Here is a 27,981-nt window from a genome sequence, read left to right as displayed (position 1 = left end):
AGTACATATTTGGCTGTGCAAGACAATATGTTTTTCCACTGTTTAAACACTTCTATCATATAAACACTAGTAGTGTGTTAACTTAAAACAGGTTCCTCTTACCTCCCTTCTGACTGGCCATAGTTTTATCAATTCAAAGGCCAAGCTTCATCTGAAGGTTCAAGGATGAAATTTCCATCTGACTCTATGGCAATGATTTCTATGTACAAAAATGTTTACAGAGGTGGTACTAAATTATTCACATCTTCAATACTTGACATGAATTTATTACAAAAAGATGATCAATATACATAACTAAGTAAATAAAAGTACAAAGGTTAAAAATGTTGTAAATTTAACTAGATCACTGACATTATGCTTATACTACTAACCCCAAAGATTTGCTCCTAAATGAAAGGTGACAACCAGAGCAAGGTAAATAAAGAAAAAACACTGAAGCTGGGGTCCAAAGGACCATTAAATACCAACTGCAGTTGGCTACCAGAGTATCTAAAGGGACATGTTTACATGTTCATTTCATTTCACATTTTTTCTTTTGCTCCAAACAAAATGTGAGTACAGACAGGAAATTTATTTACGAAACTGTAACCAATAATACAGTGCACTGACTTGAAGCAATTCTGAATTTGAGGAATTCAGAATGACAATACTGTATTTAATGAGTGAATTTTCTTACAAGATCTTGCATTGATAATTATAAAAAAAACAAAGGTAACAGACAATACAATTCAACCAAAGCTCCTGTTTACATTTTGAGAAGGTAAGATGTTAACTATAAATTAAAACATAAAAAATTTAAATATGTTAGAGGATCATCACTTCAAAAATTTCTACTTGCCACAAACAGAAATCATAGATCCAAAGCAATGGTAACTAGTAACCATCATTAGAAAAGGTAATTTTATCATAATCTGGATATTTCTTCTTTAGAATTGCAACAGATATTGAATGGTCAGCTCTGCCATACCCTTGAGAGTATCCAAATACTTCAATTGTCTTCTTCTCTGCATCATGTAGAATACGTCCTCCTCCAAGACATTCACAATCTAACCCTAATTTTTCAATTGCTGGAGCCACTTTATCATAAACATCAGAATGAAACCCAGCAGAACAATATCTGGAAAGAAACACGTTTGAACTTATTTGCAATGTAAATATACTGGGACATACAGCACTGCTAGGAAATAATACAAAGGGTTAGTGAAAGCAATGACATGAGATTTAAGTCCAACTCAGTTCTTACATAAGAGTACTGCAACATGGACAATTACACCAGGAAAAAAATGACATGTTTAGAAGACATCACTTGTATGAGAGCACTTGCCTTTCAACTCTTTCATCCTGAAGAACAATCAAGAACTTGCTGATGTGCAACTAGATACAAATTTGTAATTGGATAGGCTGAAAATTATTATTCTGGCAACTTCTTGACTAAAAAGTATGCAAAATTTGTCATCCATCATCAACTGAAATTTGGGCTTATTTAATTTGAGAATCTTTGCAGCTTGGCTAAGTCGCTAGAATACTACCTTATTATTGGTCTACAAATATCGAGACAAAATCGCAACCAACCATAGCATTAGTCTCTGTTACAGATCTGAAAGATATGATCTCGGGATGGGGCAGCAATAACTGTGACAAATTTTGCATCATTTTTATATTTGATTTGAAATATAAGAAAATGTGTTTCTTGTAGTTCAGTAATGCTTTGTGTTACAGTAGGAAAATAACACAGAATAGCACTGTACAAATGTGTTATTGCAAAATTTGAGAATTTACCAAAACTACTGCTGTGCAAAAAAAACTTTTGTTAGCCTGTCTGTAAAAGTGTGTGACATTTTGCATTACTGTATTGAGGTGTTTTAAGTCTGAATATAATACCATATTTGCTCTTCCCTTGATTCAAGAAGTTTGGTGTTGCAATATAGTAAGAAAAATATGTTGAAACAGTACTGCATTAGTGAATTTCAGTCAAAAGTGGTATTCTAGTTTATGAAGACGACTGGTATGTGGAAACATTGGAAATAAAGTTTTTAAATCAGTCAGCTCATTAGTTGAAGATGGTTGAGTGTTTCTTACTTAAATTCAGTTAACATTAGTTTAACGTATTTTGAAAAAATTAAATGCATGTTAACAGAAACATATGATGATAACAGCAAGAAGGCTTTTAAAGACAAAATGTCGTCTGATTGAAAGACACTTCATCAATGAGCCCAGCACTAAAAAAATAAAAGATTTTTCAAGAAAAATTAAAATCCCAATATGCAACAATACTCACCCCCTGACAATGTGCTTAGAAACCTCTGGTCCCCCTTCTGGTGAATGGTGGACATTGATCAAAATATACTTGAAACGCCCAACATCAATGTCGGCATCTTCTACTTTATCTAATGGAGAAGCCATTTTAAATCCTGGAAAAGAAATGGTCATCAACTTCTAAGAATTAAAAGTAAAAAAGGACTTTTGAAAAGTTCCCCTAAATACGAATTTAAATAATGTCCATACTTTACAAACAGAAATCATCAACAAACATATGACTTTTTACTGTGTGTTGGGGATGAGGCTGAAATTTCCAAAACGATAAATTTAACAGCTGTGAAAACATCCTGTTTTCTAATGGCTGTTACATGGTCGTTAAACGTTTGGTCTCTGCTTCATTATCAGAGAGATGTTAACATAGCCAGACATCCCTTCACTTATCTTACAGGTTTGGTAAACTTGATAAGAGCTGTGTTATCTTGCACACAGAGGTACAGTGTCCTTTCTGAACAAGGTAACAAGCCATCTGCATAATCGATCTACTCTAACATACCATGAACTGTAGGTGATTGTTTATCCATAAAAGAACTATCATTTTCCAATCTTTTCTTTGCAAAGCATCTAATGTTTTATCACTTTAGAATCCAAGATCAAATTATAATTACTGATATAATTGAACGAAGTAATTTATGTCTAAAACATAAGATGTGAAATTCTGAAACTTAATAATGCCTAATAATTACAAGTTAGGCTTAATTTCAAAAACACCTAGAAATAGTTCTCATATTTTATTATGACTGGCATGCTCACACAAGTGCTGTAGGGTGGTAACCTAAGCAGCATATGAGAGAAATATAACCTAACTGACCCTACCTAACCTAACTTAACCTAGGGTATCAGGTCCGTCCTTAGTGCATGATAATACTTTGAAAAAATTCCATAAACTTGCCTAAATCTGGATGAGAACTATCAGTGGGATTAGGGTCCTTGTATTTCATTCATTTTGTGGTTTCCCCTACTCAGAAACCTTGCTTTCCCACTGAGCTCCCCCATATCGTAGATAAAAAAAGTGGGGTATACTGTCTCTAAAATTTACTGTACCCCATTCATATTTTTTTTTCTTCCATCTTACTTTCCACCTCCTACAACTGTTTCATGGATGAACTGCATGCACCTTTAGAACCTTTTTACTCTCAATTCCCCTGTCAGCACTGAATGGCCTCATACTTCTTAGTGCTTGGCCTTTGGCCTAAATTTTATATTCCATTCCGAAAATTCCACTATCTCTAAATGTGTGCCATAATGATTTAAAGCACATTTTTACCTACTTTAATTCTGATCTTCTGACGAGAAAACGATATAATAATGATATGCAAAAAACCCAAATGGGACTCTTATCTAAATGAGGAAAAAACCACCTGTCACCTTTAGCATTGTATTTTTGAAAGCCAGTGGTGTTTTAGAAGTGTTCTGAATAACAAGCCACGTAAGTGAATGGTGGTTAGAAAGTTTTCTGAATAATAAGCCACATAAGTGAATGGTGTTTAAGAAGTGTCCTGAATACTGTAACAGCCATGTAGGCTAAGTGAGTGGTGTTTAAGAAGTTTTCTGAATAACAAGGCATGTAAGTGAATGGTTTCAGAAGTGTTCTGAATAACAAGCCACATAGGTGAATGGGGTTTTAGAAGCATTCTGAATAACAATCCACGTAAGAGAAACCAAGTTAGGAAATTCTTAGTAGACAGCTATTGCATAATGAGGAAACGGGCAATAAAGTAAAAGTATACAACAGTTGAGCTGGGTACTTCAACAACTTCTCGCTGCTGGGAGAAAGGGCGTTGGGTCTAGTATGATACATGTAACATACGCTACCGGGGTCTAAGCGATGTCAGGCAGGGCAGCCGATCGAGACTATGGTCTACCCCAAAACCAAATCAAAAGTCCTTCAAAAGAAGGCATTGTGCTTAGCCCATACAAAAATGGGAAAAAAAGCATGTTAAAGAAGAAGAAGAAGAAGTTGAACTAAATTACACCAAAATTTGCTCCTTTGACATATTTACGAAAGGCTTAACCTAACCCTCCTTTAACCTGACCTAGCAAGGGGGGAGCCCCATCTTGTACCCCAATACTAACTTGACATTTGACATTGTAAAATGGTCCCAACAAATTTCACTGTGCACCCAGCTTAGCCTAGGCAATGTTATATTGTGCACAGCAGAAAATGTGTGCAATTATCCTGCAATAGGCCAATTTCCGGCATTAAACTTCAAGGGGTGACTGGCATTAGAGTGAAGGCTACCTGCCAATCACTACTAGGGTTAAATGGTTGGCCCAATACGCCAATTAACCTTATGCATAAGGAATTACAGTCCATGATTAGCTTTAAGTATAAATAAAAAGTACAAGTCTGCGGCAGGCTACTAGTGGCTGGCAAATCAACTTGCCGTCGGTTGGCCCACCCTACTAGCCTGCAGACCTGCCTTAACTAGCCTACTAAACAAAAGCCTAATTATTTGGGCAGACTAAAGATTGTATGCCATGCATATTAACCTAAGACCCGTAATCACTACCAAGACTAGTCTAAGGTGTAGTTAAGCAAAAAGTAACTGTATCAGAATACAGTAATATCCTACCTTGTGTATAGAACCTAGTTCCAAGTCCTGCTTTTACATGCCGTAAACTAGCTAACTTTAAAGGCGTCTGTAAAATGCGACTAATAATCATTTATAGAGGATATTAAAGACCTAAAAATTATTAATCACAAGATAAGCACAGAGCTCTGTATGGATCTCAAATGACTATTCTTACCAGAAGGGTCGCAGGCAATGTCAGACGTCAGACCAGGTGACAACAGGGAGGTGGACCAGAACACAAATAGGAATGAAGAATTTTATACTTTTTTTTTTTGCTTGTGCTTGTGCTTCCTGCTTTATTCTTTCACTCTGTTTCATCAGAATAGAAATAGTAAATTCAGTTTCTCATATGTCTAAATGCATTCATCGGTGAATGTGGAGATAAGTAGATAAATATGAACTTGACACTACCAGGAATGAAGAATTCTATACTTGTGCTTGTGCTTTACTTCCTGGTTTATTCTTTCCTCCTGTTTCATCAGAATAGAAATAGTAATTTTAAGCTCTTTTTATATATATTTAAATATATTCATCGGCAGAGGTGTAGAGGGAAGTACTGTACATATATATAAATATCAACTTGCCATTAACTATCGTGTTTGAAGCTTTACATTGTTAGATATAATATGATTATTTTCGGGGAGGGGGTCACATCACAGAACACTCTGGAATACTTATGTATGTTTTGCTTTAATTTTTAAGTTTCTCTATAAATGATTCGATTTGCACGTGATAATTATGCCACATGGCTTTGCCGATAGCATGACTGAAAATATAATCTTTTGCCTTCCGGCACGGGACAGGAATTGTACTTAATAACTGATATAGGCGTAAGTGCCAATGGGTATTAAGAATATGGGCTCATTTAAACACGATGTAAATTAACCAAGAATATTGGGAAAATACTGTATTTTTCAATAAGAAAAGATTTCACTTCACCCGTACAAATATTTGTTAAAAAATGCTTCTAAAAAGGACACATAGAAGAAAAGAGAATATAGGGGACCTGGGAGAACAATATATGATATGACTGCCAAAGTGAATACACAAAGGTTAAAATTGAAAAAAACTTGTTAAATCAACCGGAGCCTGTGTGCCGAGACAAAGGCGACATTTAGCGAACACTACTACTGTTACTACTCTTTCCAGAGGTGTTTATGTTGGCCGCATGTGACTTAGACGAAGTACTTGTGTATTTAACTAGGTAATGTTACAGGAGCTTTTTTTGGCAAGTATGAACTAATTAAGGGTATTTATGGTAACTTTTTAGAGTTTTATTAAGCCTAAACATTGTTTGAGCGTAAGCCTATGTTTACTCTTCCCATGTGGATTGTGTCTGTTCATTAAAAAGTGCATAGGCTGTTCATTTAAGCGCAGCTTATTCGCACTTAACGTAGGTCTGCTACGCACAATGTCATATTCCTTTACTTACGTAATACATGTTCGACTGATTTTACAGTGTCAGCATAGGCATGTTCGACTGATGTTAGTGTCAGCATAGGCATGTTCGACTGATTTTACAGTGTCAGCATAGGCATGTTCGACTGATTTTACAGTGTCAGCATAGGCATGTTCGACTGATTTTACAGTGTCAGCATAGGCATGTTCGACTGATGTTAGTGTCAGCATAGGCATGTTCGACTGATTTTACAGTGTGTAGGCAGCTGATTTTACTGATTTTAGTGTCAGCATAGGCATGTTACTGATTTTACAGTTAGCATAGGCATGTTCGACTGATGTTAGTGTCAGCATAGGCATGTTCGACTGATTTTACAGTGTCAGCATAGGCATGTTCGACTAGGCATGTTCGACTGATTTTACAGTGTCAGGCATAGCTGATGTTCGACTGATGTTACAGTTCAGCATAGGCATGTTCGACTGATTTTACAGTTCAGCATAGGCATGTTTGATGTTAGTGCCTAGGCATGTTCGACTGATTTTACAGTTTAGGCAGCGACTGATGTTAGTGTCAGCATAGGCATGTTACTGATTTTACAGTGTCAGCATAGGCATGTTCGACTGATGTTACAGTGTCAGCATAGGCATGTTCGACTGATTTTACAGTGTCAGCATAGGCATGTTCGACTGATGTTAGTGTCAGCATAGGCATGTTCGACTGATTTTACAGTGTCAGCATAGGCATGTTCGACTGATGTTAGTGTCAGCATAGGCATGTTCGACTGATTTTACAGTGTCAGCATAGGCATGTTCGACTGATTTTACAGTGTCAGCATAGGCATGTTCGACTGATTTTACAGCATAGGCATGTTCGACTGATTTTTAGGCACTGATGTTAGTGTCAGCATAGGCATGTTCGACTGATTTTACAGTGTCAGCATAGGCATGTTCGACTGATGTTACAGTGTCAGCATAGGCATGTTCGACTGATTTTACAGTGTCAGCATAGGCATGTTCGACTGATGTTAGTGTCAGCATAGGCATGTTCGACTGATTTTACAGTGTCAGCATAGGCATGTTCGACTGATGTTAGTGTCAGCATAGGCATGTTCGACTGATTTTACAGTGTCAGCATAGGCATGTTCGACTGATGTTACAGTGTCAGCATAGGCATGTTCGACTGATTTTACAGTGTCAGCATAGGCATGTTCGACTGATTTTACAGTGTCAGCATAGGCATGTTCGACTGATTTTACAGTGTCAGCATAGGCATGTTCGACTGCAGTGTTAGGCATGACTGATGTTAGTGTCAGCATAGGCATGTTCGACTGATTTTACAGTGTCAGCAGGCATGGCACTGATGTTCGTGTCAGCTGATTTTACAGTGTCATAGGCATAGTCAGCTGATGCAGTGTTCGCTGATTTTTTTAGGCAGTGTCAGCATGGCATGTTCGACTGATTTTACAGTGTCAGCAGTGTAGGCATGTTCGACTGATTTTACAGTGTCAGCATAGGCATGTTCGGCTGATTTTTTTAGGCATGTTCGTGATTTTACAGTGTCAGCATAGGCATGTTCGACTGATTTTACAGTGTCAGCATAGGCACTGATTTTAGTGTCAGCATAGGCATGTTGACTGATTTTACAGTGTCAGCATAGGCATGTTCTGATTTTTACTGCATGTTAGTGTCAGCTGATTTTACAGTGTCAGCATAGGCATGTTCGGCTGATGTTAGTGTCAGCATTGATTTTACAGTGTCACATGGGCATGTTCGGCTGATGTTAGTGTCAGCATAGGCATGTTCGACTGATTTTACAGTGTCAGCAGGCATGTTAGATTTTACAGTGCATCGACTGATGTTAGTGTCAGCATAGGCATGTTCGACTGATTTTACAGTGTCAGCATAGGCATGCGACTGATGTTAGTGTCAGCATAGGCATGTTCGACTGATGTTAGGCATGTTCGACTGATGTTACAGTGTCAGCATAGGCATGTTCGACTGATTTTACAGTGTCAGCATAGGGCATGATGTTTGTCAGCATAGGCATGTTAGGCTGATTTTAGTGTCAGCATAGGCATGTTCGACTGATCAGTGTCAGCATAGGCATGTTCGACTGATTTTACAGTGTCAGCAGGCATGTTCGACTGATGTTAGTGTCAGCATAGGCATGTTCGACTGATTTTACAGTGTCAGTGTCAGCTGATAGTGCATAGGTGTTCGACTGATTTTACAGTGTCAGCATAGGCATGCTGATGGTGTTAGGCATGTTCGATTGATTTTACAGTGTCAGCATAGGCATGTTACTGATGTTAGTGTCAGCATAGGCATGTTCGACTGCTGTGTCAGCATAGGCATGTTCGACTGATTTTACAGTGTCAGCATAGGCATGTTCGACTGATTTTACAGTGTCTGATGTTAGGCACTGATGTTAGTGTCAGCATAGGGTTCTGATTTTACAGTGTCAGCATAGGCATGTTCGACTGATGTTAGCATAGTGTCAGCAGTGTCAGCATAGGCATGTTGACTGATTTTACAGTGTCAGCATTTGTTCGTCAGCATAGGCTGATTTTGTGTGATGGCAGGCATGTTCGACTGATTTTACAGTGTCAGCATATGTTGCATGTTCGACTGATGTTACAGTGTCAGCATAGGCATGTTCGACTGATTTTACAGTGTTGTGTCAGCGGCATGGACTGATGTTACAGTGTCAGCATAGGCATGTTCGACTGATTTTAAGTGTTAGGCATGTGACTGATGTTACAGTGTCAGCATAGGCATGTTCGACTGATTTTACAGTGTCAGCATAGGCATGTTCGACTGATGTTAGTGTCAGCATAGGCATGTTCGACTGATTTTACAGTGTCAGCATAGGCATGTTCGACTGATGTTACAGTGTCAGCATAGGCAGACTGATGCATAGGTGTTCGACACTTAGTGATTTTGCAGTGTCAGCATGTCTGATTTTACAGTGTCAGAGGCATGTTTGATGTTACAGTGTCAGCATAGGCATGTTCGACTGATGTTACAGTGTCAGCATAGGCATGTTAGGCATGGATGATTTTACAGTGTCAGCATAGGCATGTTCGACTGATTACAGTGTCAGCATAGGCATGGCTGATGTTCAATCCTTGATGTTAGGCATGTTCGACTGATTTTACAGTGTCAGCATAGGCATGTTCCTGATGTTACAGTGTTGATTTTACAGTGTCAGCATAGGCATGTTCGACTGATTTTACAGTGTCAGCATAGGCATGTTCGACTGATTTTACAGTGTCAGCAATGTTCGACTGATGTTAAGTGTCAGCATAGGCATGTTCGACTGATGTTAAAAAGTGTCAGCATAGGCATGTTCGACTGATGTTAGTTAGCATAGGCATTTCGACTCAGTGTCAGCATAGGCATGTTCGACTGATTTTAGTGTCAGCCATGTTCAGCATAGGCATGTTCGACTGATGTTACAGTGTCAGCATAGGGATGTTAGACTGATTTTACAGTGTCAGCATACTGATGTTACAGTGTCAGCATAGGCATGTTCGACTGATGTTACTGTATGTTCGACTGATTTTACAGTGTCTCGACTGAATGTTCGACTGATTTTACAGTGTCCAGGTTAAGGGGACTGATTTTACAGTGTCAGTAGGGCATGTTCGACTGATTTTACAGTGTCAGCATAGGCACTGATTTTACAGTGTCACTGATTTTCAGTGGCATGCATAGCAGTGATTTTACAGTGTCAGCATAGCATGTTAACTGATTTTACAGTGTTAGGCATGGACTGATTTTACAGTGTCAGCATAGATGTTCGACTGATTTTACAGTTTCATGTTTGATTTTCCAATAGGAAGCAACCTCTATAAAGATTTTACCTTTTCAACTGGTTTTTAGACCTTTTAGGGGTTCTGATACTGGCGGTGCATCTGTTTGTTTGAATGTCCCTTCGCCGTGTTTAGTACTGGCCCGGGGAAGGTTGAAAATACAGGTTATTGCACTTGCGGACGAGATATGAACCGTTTGAAACAGACATATCCGTGCTCTGTCTTGTGAAGATCGCGCATGGAAACCCCTTGTTGGATGGACTTCAGTTAATTACACTTGAGCGCCAAAAATTAAAGGTAAATTCATAATTAGCAACCAAAAACTGTAGAAAAGTATGGGAGCTACTATATACTGTAGTTCTACCATCCAGGTTAAGGGAAGCCCCTTGCATCAGGTCAGGGCACAGTGCTAGAGGTTAAGATAAGGTTAGGATGTGCCCCTGATGAAGTATATTCTTTATTATTCCAAGGAAGACCTCTACGTAAAGATTTTGTTTATTAATGAGTTTTGGCCCATCAGTTTAGAAAATACAGGGATGCATGTTTACCATATCTTAACCTTGGGTGGTATTTCTAAAAACTCCACACAGACTGTATGGGACGGTTCCGTGAATACGAAAGTCATTTGGGAGCCATATGTTCAAGAAGGGATTGGCTAAGGAAATCTGTCATAAAAGGAACCTTACTAACCTAACCTAACCTAGTAGGTCGTGTTACTTAGTTGAGGGCTCCGCCCCCCTGAACCCCCCGGTAAAAGAAACCACTTTTTACACTGGCATGTGCAATAGCATCCCACGATGGCCAGTATACAAAAACTTAATCTGTTCTGAGGTTAATGGCAGGTTAATTACAGTCAACCAACAAAAAAATAATGGTAAATTCTTGATAAGCAACTAGAATACTATAGGAAAAGTCAATTTTAAAGGGAATAACCTGACGCGGAGCTAATGCTTAGTTCTACCCCTTAGGTGCTTGGTATACCTGCCCACGAACCTGGACTAACTCACCCCCCCCATATCCTAACCTAACCTAGAATGCCATAAATCATAAAAGTAAAGTATAGTGTAGGGATGAGCCCTACCCAATCTTGTACCGTGGGTTCTAACTTAATTTTAATGAATTGAATTGTATTGGTTCAATCAATTATGTTGCTTTCTGAGCAGTATGTTTTTATTCCTGGTAACGTAGTTTTAAATATTTTTGTGATTCTTGAGTGTGAATTTTCTTTGCATTGTGCTTTCCTACTTGTAGTATACAACCGTATATTTTGGAGTTTGTCTCTATTTAGGTTGAATATGGCCCAGTGTGTATTTAGGTTGAATATGGCCCAGTGTGTCGAAGCTGAAACATCCCTGTGTAGTAAAGGTGTTCAGTGCAGTACTTGTTTGGTTGTTCCTGGTGAGAAGCATCTTCAATTATGAGTGTCTCAGACTTTCTTCTTCTGAGGATGTGGATGCTCGGACTTTCCTCGAGGATGTGGATGCTTGGACTTTCCTTGAGGATGTGGATGCTTGGACTTTCCAAAGGTGTACCAGAGTTCCATTCTGTCCTCCCACTCTTTCCTACCTTCACTGTTTTTTTGGACTGCAAATGCGGCCTCATGTATTTATAACAGTGATAAAATCAGTGCAACCTGTTTTGAAGTCATTTGTACTCCCTTTACTAGAATACAGTTCTCCAGTGTGGATATCTGCTTCTGCCAGAGATTTATCTTTTTAGATAGGTCCCCTTTATCTGCTGGGAGTAACCAGATTTGCTGAACAGCAGCACCAATATGCAGTAAACATGTCGTGCTGTCGAACTTCTCAGTTCCAGAGGTCCTTTATTCTTCACACAGTTGGACTGTGGAACAGCCTCCCAGAGGATGTTGTACAGTTGGAAAATGCAATGCATTACTACCCTAATACTACAGGTATTTCCCCATTTACGATGGGTTTAGGTTACAAAAACCTCATTGTTTCTTGAAAAAACATAACTTGAAATTAGCTTAGCCAGTACTAGGGTATACAGTACAATCTATACATAGACAGTATCCTAGCCTACACTATGCCCACAGCCTACCATAGACTTAGCCCTGTTATGTTGAGCAGTCCCATTCTGGAAGATCACCTTCTTGAGCATGTTCTCGCATGAATGTTTGTGTTTTTGGATGTTCGTTGCCCATGAATATTGGGATTATGGGAATCATGGTCTTGGGTCTAGTGTGTAGACAGGTATAGTTCATGATATCTGCACACCCTTTGTGTTAGGTCCTGCTCTAGTCAGTCGCTGCACGATCTGTGCATTGTATGCACAACTGTTATGTTTGTCTGAACATGACAGAACTCCTTTCCAGGTATGATTTAGGTGTTTTGTGTACCAACAGCCATTGTAGATTGGTTATGTGATGCCACACTCAGCCTTTACCCAATATCTCTGTTGCCTGATGCTGCAGTACCAGTGCTGAGTAGCACTATGCCAGGTTTTATAACAGGTTACAAGAGCTGACTTTGCCCTACTCACATAAATGACTGGGATTCTGACAACTGTGGGTGAGTGAGTGACTGTCCTTCCAGTCTTTTGCTATAGAATTATGGCAAATAATAGTGGTTCACAATCTTGCATGTACATGCATTCACGTTTCTGGATTCGCTAATTTTTCATTGGAATGTAACTAATTTGCGTCCGGGATTTTTTCACAGATCTGCACACAGTACGTACGTTTTCTTTATTTTATTGAATTGTATCTTGGTTACATGACTTCTGTGACATGAAGTTTACCTAGTTTACCTTCCTGACAGTGACAAAGAAAATATCACCAGTCATTAAGTTTACAGTCCCATTCGTTTCTTGGTTTTACCTTACTGTGAGTGCAAAAGAAAACGACAGCCAATGATTTAGTTTAGGGGTAACATTGGTATACTGCATTGTAATTTTGCTCGTATGGCAAAGACTCATTAGGCGATACTGTACGCTATTTTTACGTCGACCATTTATTTCTTTTTTAAGGGTAATGTATTAAGCTTATTTTTAAATAAAATTAAAGTGCTTTGGGAACATGATTTGGGTCATGTTTAGGGTTTAAACTCCTGAAATGAGCATTTATTAGCATTATAAGTGAATTGCACCAAACATTCGCGATTCCTCCTGATCAGGGATGGGTTCTGGAACCTAACCTTGTGAATGCTCGAGGTATTACTGTAACTCAAAATTTTTTTAAAGTGCCAGTCAGTTCCACAAGACCCCCCTTCCTCATAAGTAAGTCTTCTGTTTAAATGGTAACATTTTGTGTTCTTTTATCATAATACCACCACAGCAAGCTCACAGCTTCCTGTTTACCATCTATTAACCTCTTTATTATCAGGCTTCAGTGACCATTCCCAGCTTGCAGCAGGAATACTTAAGTCTCTGGTGTGTATATCTAGGAAAAATACTTAGTACCATTAATTTAAAATTTTGTATTTTTGAGCTATGTTAAAAGTTGTTTTATGACTACACAATAGTATATATGACTCAAACAATATTTCTGTTTCAGGTTATAGGAAATTCCGTACATAGGAAAGATGAAGTCCCACAGTCCCAACGTCAGTGTTCAGATTGTGAAAAATACTAGACCAGTTGGAAAAGTTTTTAGAAAAAGTAACAAAAATAAACAGATTAATCAAGCAGAATCCAAATTAGATCATGAAAGGAAGCACCACAATAAGTTGAATGTTAATAACACAAAAGATGGAAAATCTGACTCCAAAAGTAGTGACAGTAATGGAGTGCTTGTTGGGTGTGAAAATTCAAGTGAAATATCAAAGAAAAACAATTGGAAGGCACAGAAGTCAGAGGAATCATCATTGTTAAAAAATAAGAATAGTCATAGAAATGAAAATTTTAGAATGAATAAAGCACAAAAAAGAAAAGCAGAGGACCTGCTAGATAGTGCACAGCCTTCTTCTAAAGCTGCAAAAAGAACTGTGGAAAATAATTCAGCTAAAGGAAATAGTGTTTCTGCCATCAGTAATGAATCAGAGGTTGCTGGAACCAGTGGTTCAAAACCACACAAACGTAAAAGGAAGAAGAAGAAGAAGAAAAAGCCTTCAGACCCAAATAATGAAACAACCAACCAGTACAAACCTGTTTTGATTGTGAAGGAAGCCAAGGATATTTCTGGGAACTGGAAAAATCTAAAGGATGTAAGTATGGTACACATTTATACCAAAATTATTATAATTATTATATGTGCATTATACCTTAGGCTAGTCATTACCTTAAATAGCCTGTATGCTTTGTTTCAAGTGGGTGATCACTTATATACCATATTGCAGTATGTAAAAAAGGTGATGATATGCTTCTCAGAGTAGTAAAAGATCTCCTTCGCATATACAGTACTCTGTTCTGTACAGTATTTTGTTTAGGTTGTGCTCAATGACTGCTTCTGCATTCTCTCTTCTTTTTGGGAAAAATAATTTTCTCTTTTTCCTTCTAGTTACATAGTTCTACATCTTCACATACTTTATATTGTCCTTGTTACCCTCATGACCTCCATCTGCATTCAGTGTAGTTTAGTGTTGTGAAATGATCTCTTATCATCATCAGTTAGAAATTGCTTCTCTTTACAGTCTTCTGTATGGCTGAGGTCTTCAAATGCCCTTTCTCCAGGATTCATGGACCCTCCTACTGGTTTTCATACATTTATTTCCATATCTGCTATTCTGATTCATTTCTTCATGTCTTTTCATCATATAATCAAATCTATGTCTACTAGATTTGTCTATTTTCCAACCTTTGAGCATTTTGAGCACCACATCTGTGCAACTTCCATATTGGTAAAATACAGAGCTCACATGCGAGTTTTTGTTCTCTCTACCATTATTTTAGCAGTCACTCTCTACTTCATCTATTTATTTTTAAACATTTCAAGCATTAGAATCCCTTTTTTAACTTCCTCATTTATTATGATAAACAGTCAAGTACTCATGCTCTGTAAATGCCTTCTGAAGGTCCAAATATATAATGCATGGTGTGTCTCCTTCATTTGTTATACAGTAATATTATAGAGATGCTTCCGTTGCTGATGTTTCTGACATCAAGCCAAACTGACAACTGTAGATTTTAGCCATTATTTTCCTTGCCTTCCCTCCAGCACCCTTTCCAGTAAATTCATGGCATGATCAAGCTATCTTATTCTTTTATCGTTTTCATACTACAGTGTACTGTATCCCCTTTTCTTTTGTAAATTTGACTATATTACAGCAAATTGTTTGTTTTTCCTGCAAGCTTTCAAGCTTAACAGGCTAAAATTAGCAACAGGAAAATAAAAATTGCTGAAAATATAGTACAAGAAAAATATTTCAATATACTGTAAATGAAATGAGCTACAAAAAAGTAAAATACTTCAAAAAGTGGAATTTGTTATCAAAAAGTAAACATGAAGCATAATACAAGGAAAAATAAGACTAACATAAAAATTAAACTGAAAAACTGAGTAAAAACAACAGCTGCCTTTCAATACCTTTGAAAAATAGAATTCCACAAATCCTAGTTGTACACTAGGCATGTTGTTATTTAGCTCCAGTTTTACCTTTTTTCACAAGCAAGCACTTGGAAACAAGGTAAAGTGTAAAATTCTGGTCATTAGAAGAATGGTTTTCATTAAAACTGTGTTCGTTTATGGCCGGAAATGGTAGTTTTGTAAAGGGAATTATGTTTTAAGAGACACCTCTGTGTTCCAGTGTTATGTGTCTTGTCCTTTGGAGCTTTCAGAAAGTTCCATTTTAATAGTATTTGGCTCATCATGTTGATCATTATTATTGCATCGCATAACCAGACTAATATGAGCAGTTTGATAATTACTGTAAGCAGATATTTTTGCTTCAGAAAGAACTTGTAAGTGAAAATCTTATTCTTTTGTAATATAGTTAGTTGATTATTCTCATTGAAAGTTTTCCTTACCAGGTCATTATCCAGCAAGATAAAGCTCAGGCAGAGAAGTTAAAGGCAAGCAAAAAGACACATGAGAAAGAGGAACAGAACAGTGAAAAGAAGAGCATTCCAAAAGAAACTAAGAAGATGAAGAAAAAGGAAAAATTGGAATTGAAAGCAGTGATCGAGGAGCAGAAAAGGCAGACTGAGAAATATCAGGAATCGAAGCAGAAGCATTCAGTGAATGATAAGGAGCAAAGTAAGAAGAAAAAGATGGATGATATTTGGTTTGATAACGTTGACCCGATTCTTTTAGGTGAAGAATATAATGAAGTGGAAGACGAATCTTCTGAAGTTAATGATGCACAGGAGAAGGAAAATGTTGATGAAGAATGCAATGAAGGGCAAGTATTTAGCAATTTGTGACTTGTAAGCTTTCTTTTTTCTTGGTTTCCATCTGAGGTAATTTTAAAAATAACTTTTTACAGAAACTATTGTGGTTTTCTTCATATTGGCCATACATTCTGGACTACAGATATTTGTACATTATTGCACATACAGTGTTCCCTCACTTTTTCATGGGAATAGGTTCCAAAACCCACCACGGAAATGCAAAGTTCCCTCTGAAAATGCTTATAACTGCCAAATACACTACCCCTTAAACTAAAATGCATATTACTGCCAATTTTAACAGTTCACTGCCTATTTTAATAGTTCAAACAAAAATATAACTTAAATTATTCTAAAACAATTTAGTATCATTTCAAACAAAAATACACCCCAAACCAACATCCCAAAACACCCAAGGTCATGTTACCTTACCCTCCTACAGCTGTTACTCCTAAGTGTATATGCACCCCTAAAATTAACAGTTCAAACAAAAATATACAAACTATCATCCCAAAACACCCCAATTCATTTCAAAATCATCTTACAACATTACATACCCACCTGCAACTGTTACTCTTAAGTATCCCTTATAATTCAGATGCACATATTCTTTTGTCTGACGTAATTTTGCCTGTCGTCTACTGTACTGTGCATAATGTGCATACATTTTATTGATATTTTACTGTGTTGTAAGATGATTTTGAAATGATATTTACTGTACAGTACATATTTTAGGATAGTTCTACTGTATAGAGCATAGCCTATCTAAAATACTTGGGTAATTTAGAACAACAGGACATGCATCTCTCTCTCTGTGTACATTTTATACCTTTTCAACATATATTTCATATTTTAATCATATTGTTTTAGCCAGAGTAGGAGCCTTTTGAGAATATATTTAAAGAATATATCAAAAGAATAAGCTATATACATCTCTAAAGAATATCATATAGCCTGTTTTATTTGTTTAACAATCATTCTGCCATTATTTTAAGATTATATATGTAATCCAAGTCAGGATGTTGAAATTTTCGGTTAGTTTGTCTTAGAATAACTACAGATTGGGTATGTTTAAGGTAACTGCTCTATTATTTTTCAGGAGTAGCAAAGCTGTGGCCATAGATTGCGAAATGGTGGGCATTGGTATTGATGGAAAAGAGTCCATGTTAGCAAGAGTATCAGTTGTAAATCAGTATTGCCGAGTAATTTATGACAAGTATGTTAAGCCCCAAGAGCCAGTTGTTGATTATAGAACAGAATTTTCAGGAATCCGACCAGGAGATATTAAAGATGGTAAGGTTTATGCTATGCTTTCTGACAATTTGGGTAGATTGAGTTTTTGTTTATTCAGTATTGTCTTTGTTCTGCTATATTCTCACAATATAATGCTCACAGAAAGATATGGATGATTATAAAGTATTCTGAAATGTAGAACAGGTTGGACCTCTTTAATCCAGCAACCTTGCAATTTGGCCATTGCCAGACAATAGAAGTTGACCTTCAAGGCCCCTGAGGGAACCCCATGTGTAACCATATGCTCATTGCACATACATTCAAAGGTAGAACCAAACATAAAACAAGACATAATACTACCAGTTTTTTTTTTACTTGCTCATTAACATCTTCCCAGAACTGCTGTTGCCTTGGTAAGGTCTTAATGAAACCACTTTATAAGCACACAGTCTACCGTCAACAACACTGGTTCCACCACTCCAACAATTATTTGTAATACTGTACTGGTAATTATCTGTTAGCATTAGCTCATTATTTTTTGCATTATGATGAGTGTATGTATTTGGTTTTATATATCATCTGACCAATCCCTCTTATTCAGTTTAACCCAACACTGAATAAGGGGGATGTTTTGGGGGATTCAAAATCAGTGAAGTTGGTGAAGGTAATCAAAGTTTCTCCAGTGAAATATTTAACTCATTTATGAATTTAACTGATTGGAGAAGTGATTTGTTTCACAACATACCCACTGCCAATAATAGCTCACAATCATGGTCCAGGGATGGCAGAGACACTTCAGTTCCTGTAAAGAAAACAGAAGTAGACTGGTAGGTTCATACAGATACATTTTTGAGGCACCATCAGAACCCTTCATGCTTAGCAGCGAGCTGAACACGTTTCTTGTGTCTGCTACTGAGTGCATTTCTCATCATTTTTTGTTACTTGGGTATTTCAGCTTCCAAGGATTGTCTTATTTTAAACAATTTCATAATTTTCATAATCATCTAGAGTATCTTGGTTTAAGGGAAGTTCATGCAGCCATATAGGCTGTATAAAAGTGTAATGGGTTTATACTTGAAACAAATTACTTTTTGTAATAAAAATCATGCTCAATTTTTGTGGGAAGATATTATGGAAAGTGGTTCTTTCACTTTGTTTGAGAAAGCGGGCTTTCTCTGTAAAATCTGATTGAATTGATGCCTTTTAAAGTTCCGTGTTTTATTCTTGCAATTTTATGCTAATCGTAGAGAATTAAATGATTTAATAACAGGTTCTTGTTTTTAGAAATTTTGTGTAAGAATATTACACAAATTTTGTTTTGTTCTTTTTGTTTATAGTGGACCCCAACTTTTTCCACGCTTCACTTTAACAGGGATTTTTGTGGAGCATATTTTTCACTTTTATGCAGAAACTTGCACCAATTCGCAAATTTTTATATGGACCGTACTCTAAAATTATCACTAACACTGTATATTCACTAATTACTGTAATTACGGTATTTTTTCATATTGTGTTCGTGACTAAATACAGATTTTTATGATGAAAATTATTTTAGGGGTGTATAGTAAACCCCCCGTATTCGCGGTCTCACTATTCACGGATTTCTCTTTGGAACGTATCTACCCATTGTTTGTGGAAAATTCACCCATTCACAGTATTTTTCACAGAGAAACATTCACTAATTACTGTATTTTCATATTTTCATGACTAAATGCACTTTTTGTGATAAAACTATTAAAATACGCAGGTATAAGCATTTTTAGAGGGATTTTTTGTGTTTAAACTATCAAAATAGGCAGTTCTAAGTGTTTTTAGAGGGGTTTTAAATATTCGCGGATTTTAGCTATTTGCAGGGGGGTTGCGGTATGCATCCCCCACGAATATGGGTGGTTTACTCTATATATAAGAGTAACAGTTGTAGGAGGGTAATGTTAGATGACTTGGGTGTTTTGGGATGATGGTTTGGGGTGTATTTTTGTTTGAAATGATATTAAATTGTTTCAGTATGATAATTTAAGGTATATTTTTGTTTTATTTTTTAAATAAGGCAGCAGACTGTTAAAATAGGCAGTTATAAGCATTTTACTGGTATTTTTAAAAAAGACTTCTCATGCATGTATTTTCTAATTTGCCTAATTCATTCACACATGTTGAGGGCCAACTGCAATAATAACTTAAAAATTTTATTTGACCCATCAACTTGGAATTTTTCCAGTGTTTTGGGAAGCAGACTGATTGATTGATTAACATTCTTTATTTCTGCAGAAATGGAAAATCCACAAAAATGCAAAATCCCCTCTAAAAATGCTTATAACTACTTTTAGCTAAAAAATTTTGCAGTTATAAGCAATTATAACCATTTTTAGAAGTGATGTTGCATTTTCACAGATTCTGCATTTCTGCGGTGAGTTCTGGAACCTATTCCCGGAAAAAGTTCAAATTGTAATAAGGACTAAAAGTTTAGCTTCTTTAACCAGTAATCATATTGCTATAAGGATTGTTAATCAATCAATCAGTTTGCTTTCCGAAACATTGGAAACATTCCAAGTTAATAGTTCAAATAAAATTTTTAAGTTATTATTACAGTTGGCCTTAGAAAATACATGTGTGAGAGGTATTTTTTAAAAATACCAGTAAGTTTCAAACCTGCTGCTTTGCTTGGTGCTTCTTGATTATTCTAAGCACCAATCCAGTTGTTTTCAGCTTTTTTATTGTTTAATTTGGTTCATCTTCAATCAAATATTGTATTAAACATTGTTCAAATAGTAGTATGTAATTTTATTTTCACAAAAAATAACTTTATTTATTAAATATGCTTTTTAGTATTCTTTTTTTTTTTATATAATTTCAGGTCATGACTTCAAAGAAGTTCAGGCAGAGGTGGCCAAAATTTTAAATGGGAAAATACTTGTTGGTCATGGGATTGATAACGATCTAAGAGCTTTGTTTCTGGATCACCCACGCTCAAGAATAAGAGATACAGCAAGGTAATAATATCCTGCTCTTAGTTTTTACATTACTAATTAGATTTTGGAATATTTTTTAAGAAAATTAAAATCAGGGCTTCTTCACCATTTTATTGCCATCTCATTTCTTGTGAAAGGGGAGTCTTAACACCTTCTGTTCTCAGGAAATGCCATGAAAATATCAGGTGATCAGGTAGTACATGAAAATGTTGTGCAGGAGGGTTTATAAGGAGACCTATGTATGAAAATGGAAAGTCGTATCTCTTGGCTGAAAGGAGTATCTTGAAAACTAATTACCCAAAATGAGGTCATTACTTTGTCATTTCTGTTCATTAATTAAATCTTATACTTCAGTGAAAAATATCCATCTTTTTATTGCCATATTGTTTTTCATCACTTTATGGTTTGTGTTATCAATTAAGTCAGAAATAGCTATGAGCATATGTTCATCTAGCTTTTCACCTCCCTCCTCCATCTCTATCTTTGCTTTTCACTCATTGATTACCCTGTAGTTATATTAAATATAATTGCACTATCATGCTTGTTTTCACAGTACTTAACATGTACTATTTGACATACATCACCAGAAGGACTCCACTGGTAAAGTTAACTGGTACTTAGTCCCAGCTTAATCAACTAGTATGATAAGACCAAGTATCTTATGTTCAAAATTAGTTATAAACTTGTTTGACGGAGTGTACTTAACTGCACAAGTGTGCTGAGGCAGTGGTTATGTGATGTAGTAATGGTGGTCTGGAAACTGGTTATTCTAGCATAAAAAAAGGAGATTATATCTGTAGAATGTGAAAGCACCTACTTTTCTTATATATACATGTGCTTTTTTCCTTGATAATGTTAATTATAAAGTTTGTTACTACTGTACTTGCTCTGTTACTCATTAGACAAAACCTCCCCATAAATTTTCCCCAAGCAAAGGTTTTCACCTTTGTTGTAAGAACAAATTCTTTGGGTTAGTTTTGTGCAGTTCTAGGAAGGGACTCTGGTTGCTCAATTACTTTTTATTAATAATACTGGTAGTCAAATAGTAATAGACAGCAGCTTATGGGTCATAATTTTTTCCCTAATTTTTACAAACTATATGTACATACCTATATATGGAAGTTAAAGGATTATTCTCTCGACTATATTTCAGGTATAAGCCATTCAAGAAAATGTTTCAAGGACACACTCCAAAGCTGAAAATGCTGGCTAAGAAAATTTTGGGAGTCGAAATACAGACGGGAGAGCATGATTCTGTAAGTTTTAAACATAGTAGTTAGTGTACTGAAAACAAATGGTCGCAGCAATATTAATAGCTATATTCATGTTATATGTTATACATTCAGCTGTAGATGTCGTTCATGGGTAGTCTACTTTTGAACTGTCATTGTGTTTAGTCTTAAGGTTTAGTGGTCAATACCAGTTAAAAAAGGACAGATTCTTAGATGAAAAGTGCATGTAGATTACTTTGTAACATCAGTAAGAAGGTCTGCACCCAGCTACATGCCCATGGCCTACTTATAGGATTAGTTTAGTCTTCGTTACTGTTTAGTTAGAAAAACCTCAAGTTCAAAGATTAGTGTAAAATCCAGAGGCAGTTTTGAGACATCTTGTCATGCAGGTGAATTGTGCTGTAATCATCAAGGTTGTGATTTTTTTGTACTGTATTGATCATTACAGTTCAGTGTTGAGCTGCTTCTCCACCGTAGTTTTATACAAAATTTTGCTTTATTCACATCTTTCCCTATGGCCCTTACACACCCACCTTAATGAAAGGTTGAGTTTGGGTTGTAAGAGAATAGCTAATAAAGATTTAGAGGGCAATCAGTAGTTGATAAAGAAAGGAAGTGAATCATTATCTTCAGTGACGATGGGTATTTCCAAATTTTGACAATATTCTAGGTGACTTCCAAGTTGGGTTAATAGTATGGCAACTCTTGGGATATATAAGAATGATAAAGCAGATATATTTTCTGTACTACACAGGCACAGCCTTCCTTACTGGTATGCATGCATACCCAAGTAACTTTTTCGAACCTCTGGACACTTAAAAATGTTGTATGACCCATATTTTTTTTCTCAGTATTTTTCAGTGCTTACAGTATCCTCTCTTATATTTATTTGTTGACTCTTATTTTACCTAATTCCTTTTCTTTCATTTATTAATAATATTACCTTGCAAATTTTTAACTTAGTGAACATTATCTTGTATGACTCATTCTTCATTGGTTGATGCCATAAGTTATTTTGTGACCTCGATTGAGCATATTTTCCAGTATGCCTTGTTTCTGGGATGAAGTTTTACTCTGATGAGGGATTGTGAGAGAGATGATGTTACCTCTATTGAATGGGGCTTCTCTTACCACTTAGTGCAAGCCTTTTTTGTTGGTAAATATACAATATGCATAAGGCTATGTAAGGCAGTGGTTTGTATGCAATGCACATTAATTTTGTTAACTGTCATCTGTATTTGTGTTGGTTCCGTTTGTTAAATATTTTTTTTATTGCCCATGTGGGTTAGTGTGCCTCACTGGTGTGCTGTAAGGATTACAAAAGGACCATGGGTGTTAGTGATGTTAGTGCACCTCATGTGGTGCACTGTAGGGACTAAAAAAGGGGGTTTTTGCAAGCTTCCCTTTTCTCCAGTCATTTTTTTATATTTTACCTTCACCTTCAGTCATGCTGTCCAACCTCTTACTATTACTTTTAAGTGTAATTGTAGGGTGTTCGCCAAGTTTCACCTTAGATCCTTTAACTCCAAATCATTTATCTTAATAAATTTATCTTGCTGTCCAATTGCTCAAAATCCCTGTTTTCACTGCATTCATTCAGTTATCTATTTCTTTAGTATTTCTAAAATGATGAAAATATATATACTTTTACTGCATTTTTATTAAGGTTTATTAACCAACTTCGTGAACCCTGTATAAGAACAGAGATGAACATTCTTAACACAAGTTTGGCTGGAAAGGAAGTGTTAGCTGTTGTTGGTGCAGTGTAGTCTAGCATTAAAGAGAGAATTGTATTTACAACTGATGTACCAAAGGTTTACTTTAAAATTCCCTAATACAATTTTTGTAACGCTTAACAATATCATCTTACAATAGAATACTGGTGTCAGTTAGTTAAAATCTTACTTCATTTTGAATATGAACTCAATGTTATGGGAGTCAAGCATATCCAGAAAGAAGTTTTAGCCATAGCATTACAGTTTTCCTCACACTTAGAAAATTGCACATTTGATGCTGGCGTTTTTCTCAGTGATTTTTTTAATCGAAAAATTTTCATTGGCCAGTTGAGATCTACTAGGGATCACATGACTGTTTTAGTTGAGTATTTTTACCAGTAGATAAATGGAGAATTCCAAGTCTGTGCCAGGATCCCTTGGTGGAATTTGCAGGTGACGGAGTGTCTTAAAGCCAAGTCCAAAGAAAAACTAAAGCCATATGAAGGGTAGTACTGGTCATAAGTGTTTACACATACAAAGTATGCTTCTCACTGGTTTTTATATTATCATTTTAGTCCTGCTGGATGTTTGTAGTCATACTATATAGGCTATCCTTGGCAATTGTCCATCACTTTCTAACCATCAGCTCCAACTCTTCCAAGGCCTCAAACATCACTGGACTTTTCCCATATGCCCTATAGTCCATCAGGTGCAATGTGAGGAAAGGGTGCTTGTCCTGGGAAAAGGGAGTCCATAACCAAATAAAATAACATCCACTACCCACAGGTGGAATAGATGTGTACGGGCAAATGATCCCATTTTATCTTCCCCCATGAGCTGGGGATTTGGTTGAAGACTGACATCCTTTTCTGGGCTAGAAGTTCAAGTGCTGTCTCCTGGATGAATGCCAGGAAGGTGTGGTGTATTTTCTTCTAAAAGGGGTAAGAGGTATTCCGGGCTGCCTTAGTATGTTCACTGAGGAGGAGGAAGACGGGTAACTTCCTGGGAGGTGTAGACAGAAGTCTTAGCATTTAGAGGAGAGGTTGGTCATTGCAGTCCTAGTCATGTTTATTGTAAGTTTGTCATTCCTTGAACAACCCCTCGGAGAATAAATCTGGGTCAAGAAGGTCAGAGACCCTAAGGTCCTTCAGGTCAGAAGATAGCTGGTGAGAAAGATCCTTTGTAGTTACATCTTTCTTCCTAACAAAATTGGACAGGATGTAGATGATCATCCTGATGAGCAGAATTGATGCTCTCTCCAGTGAATGTATAATACCCTTGTTTATATGCTCTCTCCAGTGAATGTATAATACCCTTGTTTATAATACTTGTAGCCAAAGACTTTTACTTCCACACCCAAAAGATACTTGACAATTCCTAAGACCCACTCTTGTCAGTGAAAGTGCTCTTTCTGTAGCAGCACTAGATGGGATAATGTTGTTATGACCAGTACAACAGTTGTATAGACAGTGCAGAAAGAACAGCAGCTTTTTGAAAGAGGTGGTGAAAGAGTAGGTGCAGCGAGTATAGTAGGCACTGCTGGTACAAGGAGTGTTAAAAATTCAAACAGCAGTTACAGCGGTAGTAGGAAAAGTAACCATCAGCATAGCAGGCATGAGAGCAGTAGTGGCCAATGTTGGAGTAGTCAGTATCATAGGTAAAGCAGTAGCAGCTGTAGGACACCCAGAAGAAACAAAATGCATACAACTATGACAACAGCAATAACCTGGCAAAGATTACTAGACATCAAAGCAAAGCAAACCGGACATCATGCTTGCACACATCTCATGTACATAAACATAAAGCAGTGAGGGGGGATAGTTACTGCCAACTGATGAGTCGTAGGTGCACATGGATGAGCAATTGCTCTTAGCTACTCTGCTTCATCTGTACAAGATGAGAATACACTTCTGGGGATATCATGGACCATTATGAGGGCTACATTTACGGGGATATCATGGACTACAATGAGGGCTTCAAGTGATGGATGGTTTGTTTTGAAAAAATATGTATTCACAGTTCATGTAAAAGTATTTTCATTAACAGTCTTTTCATTTTTATATTTTTAGGTACAAGATGCCCAAGCAGTGATGCGAATTTACACCATACATAAAAAGGAATGGGATAAGATGAAGAAAAAGGTTTATCAGAAACCAGGCAAGAAAACAGATAACTCATCACAGTAAATAGGTCTTCCATACTTACTCTATTTTTATCATGTTTTTTAGACAACTAGTTTCCAGGATTGTGGACAATTTATTAGAAGAATAAAGCCATCATTTATAGTTACTTCATTCACAAGTCTTCACACATTCTAGATATTCCATGTCTTCAAATAACAAATAACTAATGTGTATCCAGTCATGGGTACCCTCAGACCCCTGGTTCCATATAGATGCAAGGCCTGTGCTTGTCATCATGATTTTAGCTTGGATTTTTCCTTTCTTTCTATGCTAGTTTTGCAATGCATTTTCTATTCCTTTCATGTACAGAAAGATCTGAACCGACATCAAATGAATTTCGTGTAATAAGCAATTTCAACACAATTGTAGTGCACCTTTTTAATTGCATAAAGTTTTCACCTGTGACAGAAACCACAGCTGCCTTATAAGCACATCTCATATCAGGGATGGTCTAATGTGTAATGTCCTTTAGACAAAGTAGAGCCTCAAAGGACAGTGATAGCTGCTACCTGTTGCTACAAAAAATGCAAAAAGATCTATCTCGTGTTGCTTGTACAAGGAGGCATGGCTAGACATTTTTGTTTGTTGCATTTCTTAGGCTTGGTGACCAATAAACACTAACTTTCTCTCAAATGATCAGTAACTCATTTGGCTTGTGAAGTGTCTTTCAGCCACATATTCACCTGCTAGGAATTCCTCATTTGTCAGATTTCGTGTCCCTACAGATATGAGATTCAACCTAAGACAACCTTGATTCTCAGCCATCAGATGCTTTGGGATCCACTATTTGTTTCTTTATATGCCACAAGCGTTAGAAGAGAACAGTTAATTACTGCCACTGTCACAGTTTGAATTCCTTACACTATCTTCCCTTTCTTACATGAAGAAATCCAGTGCCTTAACTGTTGGTGGCTACACTTGCTTCAGTGTAGCAACTTCCAAGGGTATGCAATACACCCAGGTCTTGGCATACATGATTCCTCTGTTTATGCATCCTTTCTATGATTTCATGTTTATCAGCCTTCAAGTTTGAAAATGTCAGGTTTCAGCACTATCCATTTACTAAGTCATCTTTATTACCAACCTACAATTCCAAATTATTACTTGACGAAATGCACAGGACCTTAGCCTCTACAGCTACAACTGCATCTGTAAGAGCATAGGGTTCTTTGTACCCCGACCCCACTCACTCCTGTAGCCATGCCTAACCTATATGAGAAGCAAGGCTGTGACCTATATGGAGCTAGAGATGAGCCCTGCTGCCCACCAGTAGTTGATGATCTTCCCTTTATTAGTGTTTAGATTCAAAACGACACAAACAGGGCAAGTATGCAGTGATGGGTTTTCATTAGTGATGGGTTTCTAAATGAAAAATTTATGTCAATTTCATAAAATTATCTTTTTTGTAAATGGCTTGAATATTGATTAAATTTGTAGCAAACAACTTCAGTGTCGAGTACTTTGTTTTACTGGAATATTAAAGCAGTTGAATAAAATCACTTTAATTTAGTGGCCTCTGATACTGCACATGAATCAAATGTTTTAATTGTCAAATTTTTAACATTTTATATAGTTTCATTTTAGTGCTCCTGTGAATAACCATTGTATTGTACTGAATCATGATGTGTATTCTCCCAAGGCCTACGGTTATATTGCACTATATTTAATCATGACATCCATTCTACCAAGGCTGAGCTGTAGGTATAAGAATGTGGAATCCTTTAGTATAGAGATGATAAAATTTAAATATAAAATGACTCTCCTTACACAGAAGGCAAAAATTTGGCATGAAGTCCAGCGCATGCCAAGCATAAAAGATTTCTAGAATAACTTTATACATGCTCATGCCTTGGAATATGCCAGTAACTATAACTATATGGCTTAGAGACAGATACTAGGAAATCATGTGGAATTGGATATGTTTATATAGCAGATAGGTTATACCAAAATAAGTATTTGTCACAGATGTAGCATCGTCCCACTGGCAGCCACAGGTGATGTGACTCAGGGTCTGAAGCATGGTCCTTTGCTTTTCATTATCTACATAAATGACCTGGCCTTTGGGCCGACTATCAAAAAAATGTTTTTGCAAAAAAATAAAATAAAAATCCACTGATCATAATTGGCAGCTCCAAGTTACACCACCTTCATAAATCTTGAGAGAAGAAAGGTCCTATGTTGTTAATAGCACAAAAAAAAAAATAGAAATTTAAAGGAAATCTCAAAAGAAAAAAAGCAGGGTACTTTACAACATCACTTATGACA

At 36.7% G+C, this 27,981-nt stretch overlaps 2 protein-coding genes across 5 annotated transcripts; one reads left to right on the top strand and one right to left on the bottom strand.

The window, feature by feature from the left end:
- Window positions 1-245: 245 nt before the first annotated feature.
- On the bottom strand, window positions 246-5,207 carry LOC136830739 (14 kDa phosphohistidine phosphatase-like). 2 transcript variants are annotated; one of them, XM_067090551.1, is made up of 3 exons: window positions 5,068-5,207; window positions 2,279-2,411; window positions 246-1,117 (listed from the first exon to the last, which is right to left on the bottom strand). In XM_067090551.1, exons 2-3 carry the CDS (start codon window positions 2,401-2,403, stop codon window positions 874-876), a joined length of 369 nt encoding a protein of 122 aa, XP_066946652.1. In that variant the 5' UTR covers window positions 2,404-2,411; window positions 5,068-5,207; the 3' UTR covers window positions 246-873. The 2 variants fall into 2 exon arrangements, with proteins under 2 accessions (XP_066946652.1, XP_066946651.1); XM_067090550.1 differs by having other exon boundaries at window positions 4,893-5,086.
- On the top strand, window positions 2,747-27,212 carry LOC136830738 (uncharacterized). Of its 3 annotated transcripts, none has more exons than XM_067090548.1 (7): window positions 2,747-2,820; window positions 13,620-14,268; window positions 16,031-16,401; window positions 17,487-17,680; window positions 20,472-20,607; window positions 21,740-21,842; window positions 25,603-27,212. In XM_067090548.1, the coding sequence occupies exons 2-7, from the start codon at window positions 13,648-13,650 to the stop codon at window positions 25,717-25,719; spliced, it is 1,542 nt and encodes a 513-aa protein (XP_066946649.1). In that variant the 5' UTR covers window positions 2,747-2,820; window positions 13,620-13,647; the 3' UTR covers window positions 25,720-27,212. The 3 variants fall into 3 exon arrangements, with proteins under 3 accessions (XP_066946649.1, XP_066946648.1, XP_066946650.1); XM_067090547.1 differs by lacking the exon at window positions 2,747-2,820 and adding an exon at window positions 5,987-6,096; XM_067090549.1 differs by lacking the exon at window positions 2,747-2,820 and adding an exon at window positions 6,012-6,124.
- The last annotated feature ends 769 nt before the right edge of the window (window positions 27,213-27,981 follow it).

The sequence above is a fragment of the Macrobrachium rosenbergii genome, chromosome 47 (genome assembly GCF_040412425.1).
Source record: "Macrobrachium rosenbergii isolate ZJJX-2024 chromosome 47, ASM4041242v1, whole genome shotgun sequence".
Classification (NCBI taxonomy): Eukaryota; Metazoa; Arthropoda; class Malacostraca; order Decapoda; family Palaemonidae; genus Macrobrachium; species Macrobrachium rosenbergii.
Note: the sequence above shows the minus strand (reverse complement) of the source record. Positions and strands in the feature narration are given on the sequence as shown.

Excerpts from the sequence above, each read along its gene's own strand:
- LOC136830738 (XM_067090548.1), top strand. The coding sequence starts at position 13,648 with ATGAAGTCCCACAGTCCCAACGTCAGTGTTCAGATTGTGAAAAATACT. Across the intron at positions 16,402-17,486 it reads GATGAAGAATGCAATGAAGG|GAGTAGCAAAGCTGTGGCCA; the intron begins GCAAGTATTTAG and ends ATTATTTTTCAG. Across the intron at positions 21,843-25,602 it reads AGACGGGAGAGCATGATTCT|GTACAAGATGCCCAAGCAGT; the intron begins GTAAGTTTTAAA and ends TTATATTTTTAG.
- LOC136830739 (XM_067090550.1), bottom strand. The coding sequence starts at position 4,983 with ATGATTATTAGTCGCATTTTACAGACGCCTTTAAAGTTAGCTAGTTTA. Across the intron at positions 2,412-4,892 it reads AACTAGGTTCTATACACAAG|GATTTAAAATGGCTTCTCCA; the intron begins GTAGGATATTAC and ends TTTCTTTTCCAG. Across the intron at positions 1,118-2,278 it reads TCTAAGCACATTGTCAGGGG|ATATTGTTCTGCTGGGTTTC; the intron begins GTGAGTATTGTT and ends GTTTCTTTCCAG.